This window comes from Oncorhynchus keta, unplaced genomic scaffold (assembly GCF_023373465.1).
Source record: "Oncorhynchus keta strain PuntledgeMale-10-30-2019 unplaced genomic scaffold, Oket_V2 Un_contig_2948_pilon_pilon, whole genome shotgun sequence".
In the NCBI taxonomy this organism is placed as follows: Eukaryota; Metazoa; Chordata; class Actinopteri; order Salmoniformes; family Salmonidae; genus Oncorhynchus; species Oncorhynchus keta.
The window spans coordinates 16,770-38,417 of NW_026286577.1; the positions used below are offsets into that span (position 1 = coordinate 16,770).

Consider the following 21,648-nt stretch of genomic DNA (forward strand, 5'->3'; position numbering starts at 1 on the left):
TCAGGATGTCAACATTCCGTTATCTTCTGTTGGAGAGGGGAGGTTCCATTCAGGATGTCAACATTCCGTTATCTTCTGTTGGAGAGGGGAGGTTCCATTCAGGATGTCAACATTCCGTTATCTTCTGTTGGAGAGGGGAGGTTCCATTCAGGATGTCAACATTCCGTTATCTTCTGTTGGAGAGGGGAGGTTCCATTCAGGATGTCAACATTCCGTTATCTTCTGTTGGAAAGGGGAGGTTCCATTCAGTGAGCTGGAGCCTTTGATTGGCCTGCCTCTGGGAGACTGTTGGTCAAAATATCTGTAAGATATATCTGTCAAATATTTTAGCTACATACTTCTATTTGGAGAGGTTTTTTTTTACCATTCAGGGATCTACTATCAAACAGTCATGAAATCATAAATAAATGAATGTGTAAACTACAGTATGTGAATTTGATGGACTTTCTAACTTTAAAGGTCCAAGGACCAAAGTACAAATGAAGTCCCTGCTCAGCCCTGGTCCTTTCATTCTGTAAATTCTGGTTCCTCTCAAGGTTTCTTTCTAGGTTTCTGGCCTTTCTAGGGAGTGTTTCCTAGCCACCGTGCTTCTACACCTGCATTGCTTGCTGTATGGGGTGTTAGGCTGGGTTTCTGTACAGCACTTTGAGATATCAGCTGATGTACGAAGGACTTTATCAACACATTTGATTTGAGTCAATGCCATGTCTGTTGTCTTTTTTCATAGTCTGAGAGAGAGAGAGAGAGAGAGAGAGAGAGAGAGAGAGAGAGAGAGAGAGAGAGAGAGAGAGAGAGAGAGAGAGAGAGAGAAAGAGAGATACTGTGAGAAACCCTACTACACTAACTGATACATGTAGATGTTTGGTACCAGAGGTAGATACTGTGAGAAACCCTACTACACTAACTGTTACATGTAGATGTTTGGTACCAGAGGTAGTCTGTCCAAGAGGGGAATCACACAGACTGATCTCAGTTAATTCATACTGTATGTTGTAGTCTGTCCAAGAGGGGAATCACACAGACTGATCTCAGTTAATTCATACTGTATGTTGTAGTCTGTCCAAGAGGGGAATCACACAGACTGATCTCAGTTAATTCATACTGTATGTTGTAGTCTGTCCAAGAGGGGAATCACACAGACTGATCTCAGTTAATTCATACTGTATGTTGTAGTCTGTCCAAGAGGGGAATCACACAGACTGATCTCAGTTAATTCATACTGTATGTTGTAGTCTGTCCAAGAGGGGAATCACACAGACTGATCTCAGTTAATTCATACTGTATGTTGTAGTCTGTCCAAGAGGGGAATCACACAGACTGATCTCAGTTAATTCATACTGTATGTTGTAGTCTGTTCAAGAGGAGAATCACACAGACTGATCTCAGTTAATTCATACTGTATGTTGTAGTCTGTCCAAGAGGGGAATCACACAGACTGACCTCAGTTAATTCATACTGTATGTTGTAGTCTGTCCAAGAGGGGAATCACACAGACTGATCTCAGTTAATTCATATTGTATGTTGTAGTCTGTCCAAGAGGGGAATCACACAGACTGATCTCAGTTAATTCATACTGTATGTTGTAGTCTGTCCAAGAGGGGAATCACACAGACTGATCTCAGTTAATTCATACTGTATGTTGTAGTCTGTCTAATAATTAAATCACACAAGACTGACAGCCTGTAACTTTATTAAAAGCATTCAGTTGATTACATGGCAGTTTAGAGAGCAACATCATAACAATAATCTACATCATAATCAATATCATAACGTTTATAATCAATAACATCATTATCTATATACTACTAACAACATAACACTAATCTACATCATAATCAATATAGTAACGTTTATAATCAATAACATCATTATCTCTATACTACTAACCACATAACACTAATCTACATCATAATCAATATCATAACGTTTATAATCAATAATCAACATCATAACATTTATAATCAATAACATCATGAGGTAAACAACAACAAACCCCTTTATTAAAAAATGTTTCAAAATACAAAGAATGAACAGATGATTATAATAATACCTGGACTAATAATGGAAACACTTCAAGATAAAGAATCTAAGAGACACTAAATAAGACAAAGAATCTAAGAGACACTAAATAAGATAAAGAATCTAAGAGACACTAAATAAGATAAAGAATATAAGAGACACTAAATAAGATAAAGAATCTAAGAGACACTAAATAAGATAAAGAATATAAGAGACACTAAATAAGATAAAGAATATAAGAGACACTAAATAAGATAAAGAATCTAAGAGACACTAAATAAGATAAAGAATATAAGAGACACTAAATAAGATAAAGAATCTAAGAGACACTAAATAAGATAAAGAATATAAGAGACACTAAATAAGATAAAGAATCTAAGAGACACTAAATAAGATAAAGAATCTAAGAGACACTAAATAAGATAAAGAATCTAAGAGACACTAAATAAGATAAAGAATCTAAGAGACACTAAATAAGATAAAGAATCTAAGAGACACTAAATAAGACAAAGAATCTAAGAGACACTAAATAAGATAAAGAATCTAAGAGACACTAAATAAGATAAAGAATATAAGAGACACTAAATAAGATAAAGAATCTAAGAGACACTAAATAAGATAAAGAATCTAAGAGACACTAAATAAGATAAAGAATCTAAGAGACACTAAATAAGATAAAGAATCTAAGAGACACTAAATAAGATAAAGAATCTAAGAGACACTAAATAAGATAAAGAATCTAAGAGACACTAAATAAGATAAAGAAACTAAGAGACACTAAATAAGATAAAGAATATAAGAGACACTAAATAAGATAAAGAATATAAGAGACACTAAATAAGATAAAGAATCTAAGAGACACTAAATAAGATAAAGAATATAAGAGACACTAAATAAAATAAAGAATCTAAGAGACACTAAATAAGATAAAGAATATAAGAGACACTAAATAAGATAAAGAATCTAAGAGACACTAAATCAGATAAAGAATCTAAGAGACACTAAATAAGATAAAGAATCTAAGAGACACTAAATAAGATAAAGAATATAAGAGACACTAAATAAGATAAAGAATCTAAGAGACACTAAATAAGATAAAGAATCTAAGAGACACTAAATAAGATTAAAAAAATAAAGATAAGCAATACTGGAACATGAAACAAACCCCATGTTACCCAAAACCCCATGTTACCCAAAATCCCATGTTACCCGAACCCCATGTTACCCAAACCCCATGTTACCCCAAATCCCATGTTACCCAAAATCCCATGTTACCCGAACCCCATGTTACCCAAACCCCATGTTACCCAAAATCCCATGTTACCCAAAATCCCATGTTACCCGAACCCCATGTTACCCAAACCCCATGTTACCCCAAATCCCATGTTACCCCAAACCCCATGTTACCCCAAACCCCATGTTACCCAAAACCCCATGTTACCCAAAATCCCATGTTACCCGAACCCCATGTTACCCAAACCCCATGTTACCCAAAACCCCATGTTACCCAAAACCCCATGTTACCCAAAAACCCATGTTACCCAAACCCCATGTTACCAAACCCCATGTTACCCAAAACCCCATGTTACCCAAACCTCATGTTATCCAAAACCCCATGTTACCCAGAACCCCATGTTACCAAACCCCATGTTACCCAGAACCCCATGTTACCAAATCCCATGTTACCAAAACCCCATGTTACCAAAACCCCATGTTACCCAAAACCCCATGTTACCCAAAAAACCCATGTTACCCAAACCCCATGTTACCAAACCCCATGTTACCAAACCCCATGTTACCCAAAACCCCATGTTACCCAAACCTCATGTTATCCAAAACCCCATGTTACCCAGAACCCCATGTTACCCAAAACCCCATGTTACCCAAAACCCCATGTTACCCAGAACCCCATGTTACCCAAAACCCCATGTTACCAAAACCCCATGTTACCCAGAACCCCATGTTACCCAAAAAACCCATGTTACCCAAACCCCATGTTACCAAACCCCATGTTACCAAACCCCATGTTACCCAAAACCCCATGTTACCCAAACCTCATGTTATCCAAAACCCCATGTTACCCAGAAGCCCATGTTACCCAAAACCCCATGTTACCCAAAACCCCATGTTACCCAAAACCCCATGTTACCTCAAACCCCATGTTACCCAGAACCCCATGTTACCCAGAACCCCATGTTACCCAGAACCCCATGTTACCCAGAACCCCATGTTACCTCAAACCCCATGTTACCCAAAACCCCATGTTACCTCAAACCCCATGTTACTCTGGTGGTAAAAACCAAACTAAATGAATAATGGTGGTTGCAGTCACTACTTTTAGATTTCCTCCAAGGTTCTAGAAAGAGAAACTAATTCTGAACTTGTTATTAAAATTAGAACCACTTCAGGTTTGTCACAACATTTTAAACACCAGTCCACTGCTGACCATTGATTTTAAACACAAAACTGACCTAAGATCAGCATGTAGGGTCAGCTTCATTCTACTCCTACTCCGTCCCCTGGGCTGCTCTCTCCTCTCCCGGTCCAGCTTCAGCTCTGGAGCTCAGAGAGACCATCTCCATGGCATTGACATAAAGATCCATGCTGCTCACCCTGTTCACTCTCTTCTGCCTCCTGGTGGGCTAGGGAGACACAGCACCAACAGTCAGACATTTACTCTCTAGTATCTCCATTCTCTCCCTCTCTCTCCCCCTCACCCTCACCCTCTAGTTTAAATGACTTGTAACGTCTGAGTAAATGTCTTTACCTTGTAGTACAGGTAGGAGGTGGTGATTGTTGTCAGTAGGATCAGCAGCACTACAACGTGTCTGATGATGAAGGCTGGCAGAGGAGAGGCTGCAAACAGAAACACCTTTGATGAGGGGACTGATCATCATCACATAGATCTGTGGGAAATCTGTCAATGACAAAGTTATAAGTCTGGTTCCTGTTCAGTTACCTGTGATGGTGAGGGAGAGGAGCTCACTCTCAGAGGAGAAGTTATGAGAGAAAACATAATTGTCATAAACACAGCTGTAGTTCCCTTGGTGGGAGTCATCTGCAGCAGGGAAGAGGAAGGCAGCAGAGTGATTGACAGCTGGCTGGGTCTGGGTTCTGTTGGAGCCGATGAACGTGAGGAGGAAGGAGCCTCCTGGGTACTGTGGCTGAGTGGAGCAGGTGATGGTGAAGTTGTAGCCCCTGAACATCTCGGGCCCCTGGTGGCCCCTGGAGACCCCTCCCATTGGGTCAGTCAGGAAGATATCAGGCTGGACCAGGAGATCTGTAACAATAAAAGAGAACAAGAAAAACCTCTTCAACTAGTTTCCTATAGATATGACAATAACATCAGCATGTAACAGTGCCAGCCACCCTCCCTCACAGGGCAACATGAGTAGTGGGCCTACAGTCACTGAGACAACATATGTTGATATCAGGCTGAAGCAGGACATCTGGAACTAGAGGAGAGAAAAAGAAAACGTAGCTCCTCAACTACTTTCCTCATTTAGATGTGACAATAACATGACATGTGACAGTGGTAGTGAGTAGAGACGTTCACTGAGGTAACACTCAAATACAAAAGCATTCTGGGATATCTAAGTTGTATTTGATTCCTACTTGACTGAGTGATCTATTTAGTAAAGCAGATTTACAAGCTAAACAGTCATCATGAGAGGTGCAGAGGAAGTTTTATGAATGAAGGAAATCAGTTGAATATTTATTTTTAAATTTTTAATTTAAATTTTACCTTTATTTAACCAGGCAAGTCAGTTAAGAACATATTCTTATTTTCAATGACAGCCTGGGAACAGTGGGTTAACTGCCTGTTCAGGGGCAGAACGACAGATTTGTACCTTGTCAGCTCGGGGGTTTGAACTCACAACCTTCCGGTTACTAGTCCAACGCTCTAACCACTAGGCTACGTTGATATTTCCTGAGCAGATCACTGTGAGTCCAGGAAGGAAATATAATACATGGACAAAAGTATGTGGAACTCAGCAGTGAGTTTTTCAACAGAGGATTATTCTTAAGCTCTACACATTTCAACACTCAACGGTCCGTTCTGTGTTTACGCTCTACGTGGTTCAGCCCTCGACTGTCTGTTCTGTGAGCTTGTGTTGTCTACCACTTCACGGCTGAGCCGTTGTTGCTCCCAGACTTGCCACATTGAAAGTCACTGAGATATTCAGTAAGGAAATTTTACTGCTAATGTTTGTCTATGGAGATTGCATGGCTGTGTGCTCGATTTTATACACCTGTCATTAACAGGTGTGTTGAAATAGCCGAATCCACTAAAGTCCACATACTTTTGGCCATATAGTGTATCTTGTACCTGAGCAGATCACTGTGAGTCCAGGATGGAGATCATACGTTCTTCTACACTCCCTCAGTGAAGACTCAGGCCCAGAACAGGAAACTCTAAACCCTCTAGTGGTGTTTCCAGGTAGTACTGAAACAGTGGAGCCACAACCCAGCTGTCTACACACTACTGCAGCTACATCCCAGTCCTCAGCTCCCACAGTCCTCCACTCTCCCTGGTCGTACCACTCCACTCCACCAGCACAGCGACTGCCTCCTCCCACCAGCCTCACATCATCAGGCTCTGAGAAATGCAAAGAGAGAGACAGTAATCTTACTATTTTCTCACTAAAACACACCTATATTATCTCTCATATTCTCCACTCCAGGTGAGAAACAATGTTGACTGAGTGACAAACTGTTTCTTACCTGAGCAGGTGAGTCCAACAGCATTACCAGGTAGGCAGGTGTTGTTCTCTCTGTCTGAGGTGTCACAGTCCAGGAGAAGGGACTCATTACCTTTACACTGGAACTCTTTATCCCAGGTCTGACCCTCACCTTCTCCATAGAGCCCCCCCTGTAGAGCTGCAGGAGCCCCACAGCCAACATCCCTACAGACTACCTCTGCATCCTGCCGGTCAAAGTCAGCTTCACACACTGAGGCCCAGGACTGATTGGACTTCACCTCCACTCTCCCAGAGCAGAGACCAGCTCCATCCACAAGCCGCACAGACTCTGGAGAAAAAGAGTTGGTTGAACATTCAATCAGTTTTGTTGATGACACTGTCAAGGACTAAACACAAATATGTTGGATAAAAGATAGTAGTTTGCTATGTTTGATACTGTAAGAGGTAGAAATGGGTTCTTAGTCACTCAGGATCGGGTTGGGAATAATGCAGGCAGGAGACAGGAATAAGTTCACTTCACTTTATAGAAAATAAACAGCTGGACATCCATCAGGCAGCTTCACTTCAGTACCATCTGAACTACAATGATCTACCCATGAACATCTCCCATAAACCAATATGACAAACACAAATATAATGTTTAAATACATCTGACATCTCTCCCTCTATTTAAATTAAATAAAAACACATAAAACATGATACATGGTAATATTGTATAATGTATAAATAAATCTCTCAATATTTTTTTATTTATTTTATTTTTTTATTTCACCTTTATTTAACCAGGTAGGCTAGTTGAGAACAAGTTCTCATTTGCAACTGCGACCTGGCCAAGATAAAGCATAGCAGTGTGAACAGACAACACAGAGTTACACATGGAGTAAACAATTTAGCAAGTCAATAACACAGTAGAAAAAAATGGGCAGTCTATATACAATGTGTGCAAAAGGCATGAGGAGGTAGGCGAATAATACAATTTTGCAGATTAACACTGGTGATAAATGATCAGATGGGCATGTACAGGTAGAGATATTGGTGTGCAAAAGAGCAGAAAAGTAAATAAATAAAAACAGTATAAAAACAGTATGGGAATGAGGTAGGTGAAAAAGGGTGAGCTATTTACCAATAGACTATGTACAGCTGCAGCGATCGGTTAGCTGCTCGGATAGCTGATGTTTGAAGTTGGTGAGGGAGATAAAAGTCTCCAACTTCAGCGATTTTGCAATTCGTTCCAGTCACAGGCAGCAGAGTACTGGAACCAAAGGCGGCCAAATGAGGTGTTGGCTTTAGGGATGATCAGTGAGATACACCTGCTGGAGCGCGTGCTACGGATGGGTGTTGCCATCGTGACCAGTGAACTGAGATAAGGCGGAGCTTTACCTAGCATGGACTTGTAGATGACCTGGAGCCAGTGGGTCTGGCGCGAATATGTAGTGAGGGCCAGCCGACTAGAGCATACAAGTCGCAGTGGTGGGTGGTATAAGGTGCTTTAGTGACAAAACGGATGGCACTGTCAGACTGCATCCAGTTTGCTGAGTAGAGTGTTGGAAGCCCAGATGACACGAAGTCGAGGATCGGTAGGATAGTCAGTTTTACTAGGGTAAGCTTGGCAGCGTGAGTGAAGGAGGCTTTGTTGCGGAATAGAAAGCCGACTCTGGATTTGATTTTTTTGATTGGAGATGTTTGATGTGAGTCTGGAAGGAGAGTTTGCAGTCTAGCCAGACACCTAGGTACTTATAGATGTCCACATATTCAAGGTTGGAACCATCCAGGGTGGTGATGCTAGTCGGGCATGCGGGTGCAGGCAGCGATCGGTTGAAAAGCATGCATTTGGTTTTACTCGCGTTTAGGAGCAGTTGGAGGCCACGGAAGGAGTGCTGTATGGCATTGAAGCTCGTTTGGAGGTTGGATAGCACAGTGTCCAATGACGGGCCGAAAGTATATAGAATGGTTCGTCTGCGTAGAGGTGGATCAGGGAATCGCCCGCAGCAAGAGCAACATCATTGATATATACAGAGAAAAGAGTCGGCCGAGAATTGAACCCTGTGGCACCCCCATAGAGACTGCCAGAGGAACATGCCCTCCGATTTGACACACTGAACTCTGTCTGCAAAGTAATTGGTGAACCAGGCAAGGCAGTCATCCGAAAAACCGAGGCTGTTGAGTCTGCCGATAAGAATTTGGTGATTGACAGAGTCGAAAGCCTTGCGAGGTCGATGAAGACGGCTGCACAGTACTGTCTTTTATCGATGGCGGTTATGATATCATTTAGTACCTTGAGTGTGGCTGAGGTGCACCCGTGACCGGCTCGGAAACCAGATTGCACAGCGGAGAAGGTACGGTTCGAGATGGTCAGTGACCTGTTTGTTGACTTGGCTTTCAAAGACCTTAGATAGGCAGGGCAGGATGGATATAGGTCTATAGCAGTTTGGGTCCAGGGTGTCTCCCCCTTTGAAGAGGGGGATGAGGCAGCTTTCAATCCTTGGGGATCTCAGACGATATGAAAGAGAGGTTGAACAGGCTGGTAATAGGGGTTCAATGGCGGCAGATAGTTTCAGAAATAGCGGGTCCAGATTATCAAGCCCAGCAGGTCCAGGTTTTGCAGCTCTTTCAGAACATCTGCTATCTGGATTTGGGTAAAGGAGAACCTGGAGAGGCTTGGGTGAGGAACACGGGGGGGGCGGAGCTGTTGGCCGAGGTTGGAGTAGCCAGGCGGAAGGCATGGCCAGCCGTTGAGAAGTGCTTATTGAAGTTTTCGATAATCATGGATTTATCGGTGGAGACCGTGTTTCCTAGCCTCAGTGCAGTGGGCAGCTGGGAGGAGGTGCTCTTGTTCTCCATGGAAGTGTCCCAGAACTTTTTGGAGTTGGAGTTACAGGATGCAAACTTCTGCCTGAAGAAGCTGGCCTTAGCTTTCCTGACTGAATTGGTTCCTGACTTCCCTGAACAGTTGCATATCACGGGGCTATTCGATGCTATTGCAGTCCGCCACAGGATGTTTTTGTGCTGGTCGAGGGCAGTCAGGTCTGGAGTGAACCAAGGGCTGTATCTGTTCTTGGTTCTGCATTTTTAGCATGCTTATCTAAAATGGTAGGAAGTTACTTTTAAAGAATGACCAGGCATCCTCAAAACGGGATGAGGTCAATGTCCTTCCAGGATACACGGGCCAGGTCGATTAGAAAGGCCTGCTCACAGAAGTGTTTTAGGGAGCGTTTGACAGTGATGAATGTGGCGGATAAGGCGATGAGGCAGTGATCGCTGAGATCCTGGTTGAAGACAGCGGAGGTATATTTGGAGGGCCAGTTGGTCAGGATGACGTCTATGAGTCTCTTACCTGAACAGGTCACATGATGATAATATGCGCCATAACAGACACCAGGTTTTCCTCCTATGTATTCACACTGTCTAATAGAAGACTCATCTCCACTACATCTCAATAGTCTGACTCCTATTCTTCTATCTTCAATCAGACCTCCTCTAGATTCAGCTACAGGATTCCCACAGTTCAGCTCTCTACACACAACCTTAACCTCTAGCATCATGTCCCACCACCCAGTACATAGACCTGACCACTCTCCTCTGTAGAAGACTTCCACTGTCCCAGAACAGGAAGTGGTCCCATTCACCAGTCTGACTGAGTATTCAGCTGTAAACAGCAGAGAGGAAAACACAGTGGTGAGGACAGATGATGACAGTGATTCTGTTATTCTAACAGCAGTGATGCTTTGTGGTTGACAAGTATTAGTAGTTCCATAAAACACTACTTGTTATTGGGGTTTAGAATGGTTTGTATGGACACATGAATTTCTCCATGTGGGATAATAAAGTTGACTAATATTGAACTGCTATAATCACTGGAGATTTATACTCTACCTACCTGGTGGACTGACGCTTTGAGCCTGGAGATCTGAGGAGAAAGAGAGAGACAGTGGAGAAAGTGAGAGAAAAATGAACATCTACATGACCTTTATATATTAACCCACATATATAATAAATATACTATATTCATGTGCTTTTAGTACTCACACATGGATCATATCATGTTTGCAGGTCATGTGTTGTTTTAAGCCCCCCCTCTCCTCTCCTCCCCTCTTCTCCTCCCCTCTTCTCCCCCTTCCCATCTCATCTTCTCCCCCTCTCCTTTTCTCTAATCTTCTTATGGGGTATAGTGATGTCATTATGGGGTATTGTGATGTCATTATGGGGTATAGTGATGTCATTATGGGGTATTGTGATGTCATTATGGGGTATAGTGATGTCATTATGGGGTATTGTGATGCCATTATGGGGTTTAGTGATGTCATTATGGGGTATAGTGATGTCATTATGGGGTGTTGTGATGTCATTATGGGGTATAGTGATGTCATTATGGGGTATTGTGATGCCATTATGGGGTTTAGTGATGTTATTATGAGGTATAGTGATGTCATTATGGGGTATTGTGATGTCATTATGGGGTATAGTGATGTCATTATGAGGTATAGTGATGTCATTATGGGGTATAGTGATGTCATTATGGGGTATAGTGATATCATTATGGGGTATTGTGATGTCATTATGGGGTATTGTGATGTCATCATGGGGTATTGTGATGTCATTATGGGGTATTGTGATGTCATTATGGGGTATAGTGTGTAGACTAAGGGGGGAAATAAACAATATAATGAATTTTGGAATAAGGCTGTAACATACCAAAATGTGTTAAAAGTCAAGAGGTCTGAATACTTTCTGAATGCACTTTATCACAACCAGTAAATGTTAAACTTGAATTCAAATCTTTTATCATCTACAATGTTGTTTTACTGTCATTTCAATTCAAATTGCTCCACTTGTTCAACAAGTTTTGTTTTATTTCATAACATTTATGATTTTGTCAATTTCATTATTGTCTTGGGGATGTTTCATAGTATTTCTGATGATCTTTTAACTTACCAGAACCAAGGAACCATTTTGTTTAACAGAAAACCAAAGAACCACTACAGCAATATAGTTCTACTGTTACGTTTGTTGAAAGATGGATTAGACCAAGGTGCAGCGTGGTGGGCGTACATCATACATTTATTAAATGATCACCAAAAAACAAGAGAGATAAACGACACGTAAAGTTTTGTAGCGCTAACACAGCAACTATACAAAAACAAGATACCACAATCTAAGGTGAGAGAAAGGGCTGCCTAAGTATGATCCCCAATCCGAGACAACGATAAACAGCTGCCTCTGATTGGGATCCATACGAGGCCAACAAAGAAATAGAAACATAGATTTGCCCACCCAAGTCACACCTTGACCTCACCAAATAGAGAATAATCAAGGCTCTCTAAGGTCAGGGCGTGACACCCACACTCTGAATAAAAGGTTCTCTCTAGAACCTAGAAGGATTCTTCCGCGGTCCCCACAGGAGAACCCTTTTTAGTTCCAGGTAGAACCCTTTTGGGCTCCATTTTTGGGTAGCATCTACACCCCTCCCTTCTCCTACTCTGACATTACACCAATATTAAATACATACATAATATATACTCTCATTCATTTACATAGTGACAGAAACAATCAATCATTGACACACTGAATATACAACAGTCAGAATCATGACACCATCACCAATGTTCCCTCTAACTTTTTAGAGAGTTCAGTTATGTACTAGACTGATGGGGGTCGGGGAGAGAGTTGAGTTGTGAAGTAGACTGGTGGGGACTGGAGAGAGAGTTGAGTTATGTACTAGACTGGTTTGGGACAGGGAGAGAGTTGAGTTATGTACTAGACTGGTTTGGGTCAGGGAGAGAGTTGAGTTATGTACTAGACTGGTGGGGGTCGGGGAGAGAGAGTTGAGTTATGTAATAGACTGGTGGGGGTCAGGGAGAGAGTTGAGTTATGCACTAGACTGGTGGGGTTGGGGAGAGAGTTGAGTTATGTACTAGACTGGTGGGGGTCAGGGAGAGAGTTGAGTTATGTACTAGACTGGTGGGGGTCGGGGAGAGAGAGTTGAGTTATGTAATAGACTGGTGGGGGTCAGGGAGAGAGTTGAGTTATGTACTAGACTGGTGGGGGTCAGGGAGAGAGTTGAGTTATGTACTAGACTGGTGGGGGTCAGGGAGAGAGTTGAGTTATGTACTAGACTGGTGGGGGTCAGGGAGAGAGTTGAGTTATGTACTAGACTGGTGGGGGTCAGGGAGAGAGTTGAGTTATGTACTAGACTGGTGGGGGTCAGGGAGAGAGTTGAGTTATGTACTAGACATCACTAATTAATATCCATCACTAATTAATATCCACCACTAATTAATATCCATCACTAATTAATATGCATCACTAATTAATATCCATCACTAATTAATATCCATCACTAATTAATATCCATCACTAATTAATATCCATCACTAATTAATACCCATCACTAATTAATATCCATCACTAATTAATATCCACCACTAATTAATATCCATCACTAATTAATATCCATCACTAATTAATATCCATCACTAATTAATATCCACCACTAATTAATATCCCTCACTAATTGATGTCCATCACTAATTAATATCCACCACTAATTAATATCCCTCACTAATTGATATGCATCACTAATTAATATCCATCACTAATTAATATCCATCACTAATTAATATCCATCACTAATTAATATCCATCACTAATTAATATCAAGAAACAAGTCTTCAATGTCTATAACCACATAAAAACAAGAGACCAGCACTGAAATACCAAGAGATGAACATTGATAAAAGTCCCTTCATCCAGCTGGTCCTGAAGCTAAGTTCACAAACCACTACTAACCCAACAAAGCCTCAGGACAGAACTCAGACAGTCTGGCCCAAACAAATTATAACCAAACATACATAAACGATGGCAAACTATCTGACCATCGTGACTGAGAAAAAACGGAGAAAAAAATGGACACTACAGACTCAGTGAGCATAGCCTTGCTATTGAGAGAGGTCATCATAGGCAGAGAGAAGACAGGCTATGTGCCCACTGCCCACAAAATGAGGTGGAAACTGAGCTGCACTTCCTAACCTGCCAAATGTACTATGATAAAAGAGACACGTGTTTCCCTCAGATTACAAAGACCCCAAAATCATTTGAAAACAAATATAATATTGACAAGCTCCCGTATCTGTTAGGTAAAATACCACAGTGTTCAATCATGTCATTTGTACTTCTACGTTTTGTTCACACATCTCACACTCTCCTACACACACCAGCTGGCTGAGAGGGCCCGAGTGGAGCCAGCTGACTGAGAGGGCCCTAGTGGAGCCAGCTGACTGAGAGGGCCCTAGTGGAGGAAGCTGGCTGAGAGGGCCCTAGTGGAGGAAGCTGGCTGAGAGGGCCCTAGTGGAGGAAGCTGGCTGAGAGGGCCCGAGTGGAGCCAGCTGACTGAGAGGGCCCTAGTGGAGGAAGCTGGCTGAGAGGGCCCGAGTGGAGCCAGCTGACTGAGAGGGCCCGAGTGGAGCCAGCTGACTGAGAGGGCCCTAGTGGAGGAAGCTGGCTGAGAGGGCCCGAGTGGAGCCAGCTGACTGAGAGGGCCCTAGTGGAGGAAGCTGGCTGAGAGGGCCCGAGTGGAGCCAGCTGACTGAGAGGGCCCGAGTGGAGCCAGCTGACTGAGAGGGCCCTAGTGGAGGAAGCTGGCTGAGAGGGCCCGAGTGGAGCCAGCTGGCTGAGAGGGCCCTAGTGGAGGAAGCTGGCTGAGAGGGCCCGAGTAGAGCCAGCTGACTGAGAGGGCCCTAGTGGAGGAAGCTGGCTGAGAGGGCCCTAGTGGAGGAAGCTGGCTGAGAGGGCCCGAGTAGAGCCAGCTGACTGAGAGGGCCCTAGTGGAGGAAGCTGGCTGAGAGGGCCCTAGTGGAGCCAGCTGACTGAGAGGGCCCGAGTGGAGCCAGCTGACTGAGAGGGCCCTAGTGGAGCCAGGTGGCTGAGAGGGTCCTAGTGGAGCCAGCTGGCTGAGAGGGCCTTAGTGGAGCCAGCTGACTGAGAGGGCCTTAGTGGAGCAAGCTGGTTGAGAAGGCCTTTGTGGAGCCGGCTGACTGAGAGGGCCCTAGTGGAGCCGGCTGACTGAGAGGGCCTTAGTGGAGCAAGCTGGTTGAGAGGGCCTTTGTGGAGCCAGCTGACTGAGAGGGCCTTAGTGGAGCCAGCTGAATGAGAGGGCCCTAGTGGAGCAAGCTGGCTGAGAGGGCCCTAGTGGAGCCAGGTGGCTGAGAGGGCCCTAGTGGAGCCAGGTGGCTGAGAGGGTCCTAGTGGAGCCGGCTGGCTGAGAGGGCCTTAGTGGAGCCGGCTGGCTGAGAGGGCCTTAGTGGAGCCAGCTGGCTGAGAGGGCCCTAGTGGAGCCAGCTGACTGAGAGGGCCCTAGTGGAGCAAGCTGGTTGAGAAGGCCTTTGTGGAGCCGGCTGACTGAGAGGGCCCTAGTGGAGCCGGCTGACTGAGAGGTTCTTAGTGGAGCCAGCTGGTTGAGAGGGCCTTAGTGGAGCCAGCTGACTGAGAGGGCCTTAGTGGAGCCAGCTGGCTGAGAGGGCCCTAGTGGAGCCGGCTGACTGAGAGGGCCCTAGTGGAGCAAGCTGGTTGAGAGGGCCTTTGTGGAGCCAGCTGACTGAGAGGGCCCTAGTGGAGACAGCTGACTGAGAGGGCCTTAGTGGAGCCGGCTGACTGAGAGGGCCCTAGTGGAGCAAGCTGGTTGAGAGGGCCCTAGTGGAGCCAGGGGACTGAGAGGGCCCTCGTGGAGCCAGCTGGCTGGTAGGGCCCTAGTGGAGCCAGCTGACTGAGAGGGCCCTAGTGGAGCCAGCTGGCTGAGAGGGCCCTAGTGGAGCCAGCTGACTGAGAGGGCCCTAGTGGAGCCAGCTGACTGAGAGGGCCCTAGTGGAGCAGGTTGGCTGAGAGGGCCCTAGTGGAGCCAGGTGACTGAGAGGGCCCTAATGGAGCCAGCTGGCTGAGAGGGCCATAGTGGAGCCGACTGGCTGAGAGGGCCCTAGTGGAGCCAGCTGGCTGAGAGGGCCCTAGTGGAGCCGGCTGACTGAGAGGGCCCTAGTGGAGCCAGCTGGCTGAGAGGGCCCTAGTGGAGCCGGCTGACTGAGAGGGCCCTAGTGGAGCAAGCTGGCTGAGAGGGCCCTAGTGGAGCCAGCTGACTGAGAGGGCCCTAGTGGAGCCAGCTGACTGAGAGGGCCCTAGTGGAGCCAGCTGACTGAGAGGGCCCTAGTGGAGCAGGTTGGCTGAGAGGGCCCGAGTGGAGCCAGCTGACTGAGAGGGCCCTAGTGGAGCCAGCTGACTGAGAGGGCCCTAGTGGAGCAGGTTGGCTGATAGGGCCCTCGTGGAGCCGGCTGACTGAGAGGGCCTTAGTGGAGCCCTACCTTGACAATTTCTCTCTCCTCCACAAATATCCCCTCCCCTTCTCTATCATTCTCTCTCCTCCAAAAATCTCTCTCCCCTCTACTTCTCCACCCTCCCTTCTCTCTCCCCTCCCCTCCTCTGTCCCCTCCCCTCCACTACTCTCCCCTCCCTCTCACGCTGCTCATCTCTCTCTCTCTCTCTCTCTCTCTCTCTCTCTCTCTCTCTCTCTCTCTCTCACGCATGTTGATCTTGACTCAGCTCATAGACCTCTATCATATACACCCCTCCCTTCTCCTACTCTAACATAACACCAATATAATATATAATACATCATACATACCCTCATTCATTTACATAGAGACAGATACAATCAATCATTGACACACTGAATATACAACAGTCAGATGCAGGACACTATCACAACTTAACTGACATTAGTGCCTGTCCCCAGATGGACAGTTAGACTACAGTAAAGTACATTTACAGGTGATCACATCATTGTCCTGCTTTGAGACACATTTTTACTGTCTGCTTCCAGTTGTATGTTATTTTACTAACCCTGCAATTACTGTCACACGTGTATATCAGTATAACAGCATCTTACCTGTGCTCCACAACAGGGTCATCAGTACCACTGCAGGTATCATATCTGCCTCTAACTTGAGCTCCACTGACGAAACAAGTCTACTGTCATAAAGAGAGGACCGAAGAGTGAGAAATACTGCTAGACTATATGACTTCTATCTCATTACTTCCTTACTTCTATGACGTGACAAACTAAGCAGATAAGATCAGTTAAACCCACCAACCTACAGGAAACACTGGCATTAGAAAACTCCACAGGAAACTGCTGACAGAGCAACAAAGTTACACATAGTGTGCTATAATATCACCTCTAACTTTCTACTGCTTGAGTTCACCTCTTATAGAATATTGGCTTAATGTTCCACTAAGACCCAAGAGAGGAACAGGTTACTGGTTATGATGACATCACTGGTGAGAAGTCAGTGATACAAATATATTCAGTTGGTTTAAATGTTTGTCTCTCTCTCTCCTCCCCTGTCTTCTTCTACCAACCCTGTCTGTCAATAAGTCCTATCTCTCTCACCTCTCTCTCCCTCCTCCCCTGTCTCCTTCTACCAACCCAGTCTGTCATAAGTCCTATCTCTCTCTCTCTCATCTCTCTCTCTCTCCTCCCCTGTCTCCTTCTACCAACTCAGTCTGTCAATAAGTCCTATCTCTCTCTCTCATCGCTCTCTCTCTCCTCCCCTGTCTCCTTCTACCAACTCAGTATGTCAATACGTCCTATCTCTCTCACCTCTCTCTCCCCTCTCTCTCCCTCCTCGTCTCATTCTACCAACCCAGTCTGTCAATAAGTCCTATCTCTCTCATCTCTCTCTCCCTCCTCCCCTGTCTCCTTCTACCAACCCAGTCTGTCAGTGAGTGAGTATCACGTTTGTTGTATACATAATGAGCGGACCAAGGTGCAGCGTGAGTAGAGTTCCACATATTTATTGAAGTGAACCTTCAAAAAACAACAAAGAATAAATGAACGTGAAGTTCGTAGCGCATAGAGCACTAAACCAAAACGGAACAATATCCCACAAACACAGGTGGGAAAAGGACCACACTAAGGATCATCCCCAATTAGAGGCAACGATCATCAGCTGCCTCCAATTGGGAACCATACTCACACCAACATAGAAATTCAAGACTAGAACATCCCCCAAGTCAAGCTCTGACCTTTTGCACCATAGAGAACCCTGGGGGCAGCTGATGGTCAGCTGATGTCAGAACCCTATGGTCAGGGCGTGACATCCCCCCTCCGCCAAAGTTACAAACTCCGACAGCAAAACCTGAACCTGGATGGGGAGTGTTTGGGTTGGCAACTAGCTTCGGTGGCGGCCCTGTTGAGGGACGAAGCACCCGCTCAGACCGCAGATCCGGCCATGAAGCTGGGCTGAAAGCCGTGCCTGGACTGGGCACTGGCGCAGAGGAAGACTCCAGCCGTGGCACCAGCGCAGGAAGCTCCGAGCCGTGGAACATCGCTGGAGGCTCTGGACCGTTGACCGTCGCTGAAGGCTCTGGACCGTTGACCATCGCTGAAGGCTCTGGACCGTTGACCATCGCTGAAGGCTCTGGAATGTTGACCATCGCTGAAGGCTCTGGAATGTTGACCATCGCTGAAGGCTCTGGACCGTTGACCATCGCTGAAGGCTCTGGACCGTTGACCATCGCTGAAGGCTCTGGAATGTTGACCATCGGTGGAGGCTCTGGACCGTTGACCATCGCTGAAGGCTCTGGACCGTTGACCATCGCTGAAGGCTCTGGAATGTTGACCATCGCTGAAGGCTCTGGACCGTTGACCATCGCTGAAGGCTCTGGACCGTGACCGTCGCTGAAGGCTCTGGACCGTTGACCGTCGCTGAAGGCTCTGGAATGTTGACCATCGCTGAAGGCTCTGGAATGTTGACCATCGCTGGAGGCTCTGGAATGTTGACCATCGCTGAAGGCTCTGGAATGTTGACCATCGCTGGAGGCTCTGGAATGTTGACCATCGCTGAAGGGTCTGGAATGTTGAACGTCGCTGGAGGCTCTGGACCGTTGACCATCGCTGAAGGCTCTGGACCGTTGACCGTCGCTGAAGGCTCTGGACCGTTGACCATCGCTGAAGGCTCTGGACCGTTGACCATCGCTGAAGGCTCTGGACCGTTGACCATCGCTGGAGGCTCTGGAATGTTGAACGTCGCTGGAGGCTCTGGACCGTTGACCATCGCTGGAGGCTCTGGACCGTTGACCATCGCTGAAGGCTCTGGACCGTTGACCGTCGCTGAAGGCTCTGGACCGTTGACCATCGCTGAAGGCTCTGGAATGTTGACCATCGCTGAAGGCTCTGGACCGTTGACCATCGCTGAAGGCTCTGGAATGTTGACCATCGCTGAAGGCTCTGGAATGTTGACCATCGCTGAAGGCTCTGGACCGTTGACCATCGCTGGAGGCTCTGGACCGTTGACCATCGCTGAAGGCTCTGGAATGTTGACCATCGCTGAAGGCTCTGGAATGTTGACCGTCGCTGAAGGCTCTGGAATGTTGACCATCGCTGGAGGCTCTGGAATGTTGACCATCGCTGAAGGCTCTGGAATGTTGACCGTCGCTGAAGGCTCTGGAATGTTGAACGTCGCTGAAGGCTCTGGACCGTTGACCATCGCTGAAGGCTCTGGAATGTTGAACGTCGCTGAAGGCTCTGGACCGTTGACCATCGCTGGAGGCTCTGGACCGTTGACCGTCGCTGAAGGCTCTGGACCGTTGACCATCGCTGAAGGCTCTGGACCGTTGACCATCGCTGGAGGCTCTGGAATGTTGAACGTCGCTGGAGACTCTGGAATGTTGAACGTCGCTGAAGGCTCTGGAATGTTGACCGACGCTGAAGGCTCTGGAATGTTGACCGTTGCTGAAGGCTCTGGAATGTTGACCGACGCTGAAGGCTCTGGAATGTTGACCGTTGCTGAAGGCTCTGGAATGTTGACCGACGCTGAAGGCTCTGGAATGTTGACCGTTGCTGAAGGCTCTGGAATGTTGACCGTTGCTGAAGGCTCTGGAATGTTGACCGTCGCTGAAGGCTCTGGAATGTTGACCGACGCTGAAGGCTCTGGAATGTTGACCGTTGCTGGAGGCTCTGGAATGTTGACCGTCGCTGAAGGCTCTGGAATGTTGACCATCGCTGAAGGCTCTGGAATGTTGACCATCGCTGGAGGCTCTGGAATGTTGACCATCGCTGAAGGCTCTGGAATGTTGACCGTCGCTGAAGGCTCTGAAATGTTGAACGTCGCTGGAGGCTCTGGAATGTTGACCATCGCTGGAGGCTCTGGAATGTTGAACGTCGCTGAAGGCTCTGGACCGTTGACCATCGCTGGAGGCTCTGGACCGTTGACCATCGCTGAAGGCTCTGGACCGTTGACCATCGCTGAAGGCTCTGGACCGTTGACCATCGCTGAAGGCTCTGGAATGTTGACCGTCGCTGAAGGCTCTGGAATGTTGACCGTCGCTGAAGGCTCTGGAATGTTGACCGTCAATGAAGGCTCTGGAATGTTGACCGTCGCTGAAGGCTCTGGAATGTTGACCGTCGCTGAAGGCTCTGGAATGTTGACCGTCGCTGAAGGCTCTGGAATGTTGACCGTCGCTGAAGGCTCTGGAATGTTGACCATCACTGGAGGCTCTGGAATGTTGACCATCGCTGAAGGCTCTGGAATGTTGACCGTCGCTGAAGGCTCTGGAATGTTGACCATCGCTGGAGGCTCTGGAATGTTGAACGTCGCTGGAGGCTCTGGAATGTTGACCGTCGCTGAAGGCTCTGGAATGTTGACCATCGCTGAAGGCTCTGGACCGTTGACCATCGCTGGAGGCTCTGGAATGTTGACCGTCGCTGGAGGCTCTGGAATGTTGACCATCGCTGAAGGCTCTGGACCGTTGACCATCGCTGGAGGCTCTGGAATGTTGACCGTCGCTGGAGGCTCTGGAATGTTGACCGTCGCTGGAGGCTCTGGACCGTTGACCGTCGCTGGAGGCTCTGGAATGTTGACCATCGCTGAAGGCTCTGGAATGTTGACCGTCGCTGAAGGCTCTGGAATGTTGACCGTCGCTGGAGGCTCTGGAATGTTGCACTGGTGGACGAGTGCGTGGAGCCGGCACAGGTGGCACCGGACTGATGACATGCTCTTCAGGGCGAGTGCGGTGCAAAATACACCGAACCAACATCTCTCTCCGATCTCCCTCCTCCAAAAGCTCCATTGCCTCTCCGACGGTCTCTGGCTTTTCTCCTCGGCTCTACCGACAACCCCTTCTCCTATACTCACTCTACCGACAACCCCTTCTCCTATACTCACTCTACCGACAACCCCTTCTCCTATACTCACTCTACCGACAACCCCTTCTCCTATACTCACTCTACCGACAGCCCCTTCTCCTATACTCACTCTACTGACAGCCCCTTCTCCTATACTCACTCTACCGACAGCCCCTTCTCCTATACTCACTCTACCGACAGCCCCTTCTCCTATACTCACTCTACCGACAGCCCCGTCTCCTATACTCACTCTACCGACAGCCCCTTCTCCTATACTCACTCTACCGACAGCCCCTTCTCCTATACTCACTCTACCGACAGCCCCTTCTCCTATACTCACTCTACCGACAGCCCCTGTCCTATACTCACTCTACCGACAGCCCCGTCTCCTATACTCACTCTACCGACAGCCCCTTCTCCTTTACTCACTCTACCGACAGCTCCTTCTCCTATACTCACTCTACCGACAACCCCTTCTCCTATACTCACTCTACCGATAACCCCTTCTCCTATACTCACTCTACCGACAGCCCCTTCTATACTCACTCTACCGACAGCCCCTTCTATACTCACTCTACCGACAGCCCCTTCTATACTCACTCTACCGACAGCCCCTTCTCCTTTACTCACTCTACCGACAGCCCCTTCTCCTATACTCACTCTACCGACAGCCCCTTCTCCTATACTCACTCTACCGACAACCCCTTCTCTTATACTCACTCTACCGACAGCCCCTTCTATACTCACTATACCGACAGC

The 21,648-nt window shown here is 46.6% G+C and overlaps 1 protein-coding gene across 1 annotated transcript; it reads right to left on the minus strand.

Annotated features, from left to right (window-relative positions):
- Window positions 1-4,265: 4,265 nt before the first annotated feature.
- Window positions 4,266-16,782, minus strand: LOC118382190 (CD5 antigen-like). Its single transcript, XM_052507425.1, has 8 exons — window positions 16,651-16,782; window positions 10,600-10,629; window positions 10,057-10,368; window positions 6,745-7,050; window positions 6,350-6,619; window positions 4,979-5,299; window positions 4,787-4,875; window positions 4,266-4,661 (listed from the first exon to the last, which is right to left on the minus strand). Exons 1-8 carry the CDS (start codon window positions 16,691-16,693, stop codon window positions 4,527-4,529), a joined length of 1,506 nt encoding a protein of 501 aa, XP_052363385.1. The 5' UTR covers window positions 16,694-16,782; the 3' UTR covers window positions 4,266-4,526.
- Window positions 16,783-21,648: the final 4,866 nt, after the last annotated feature.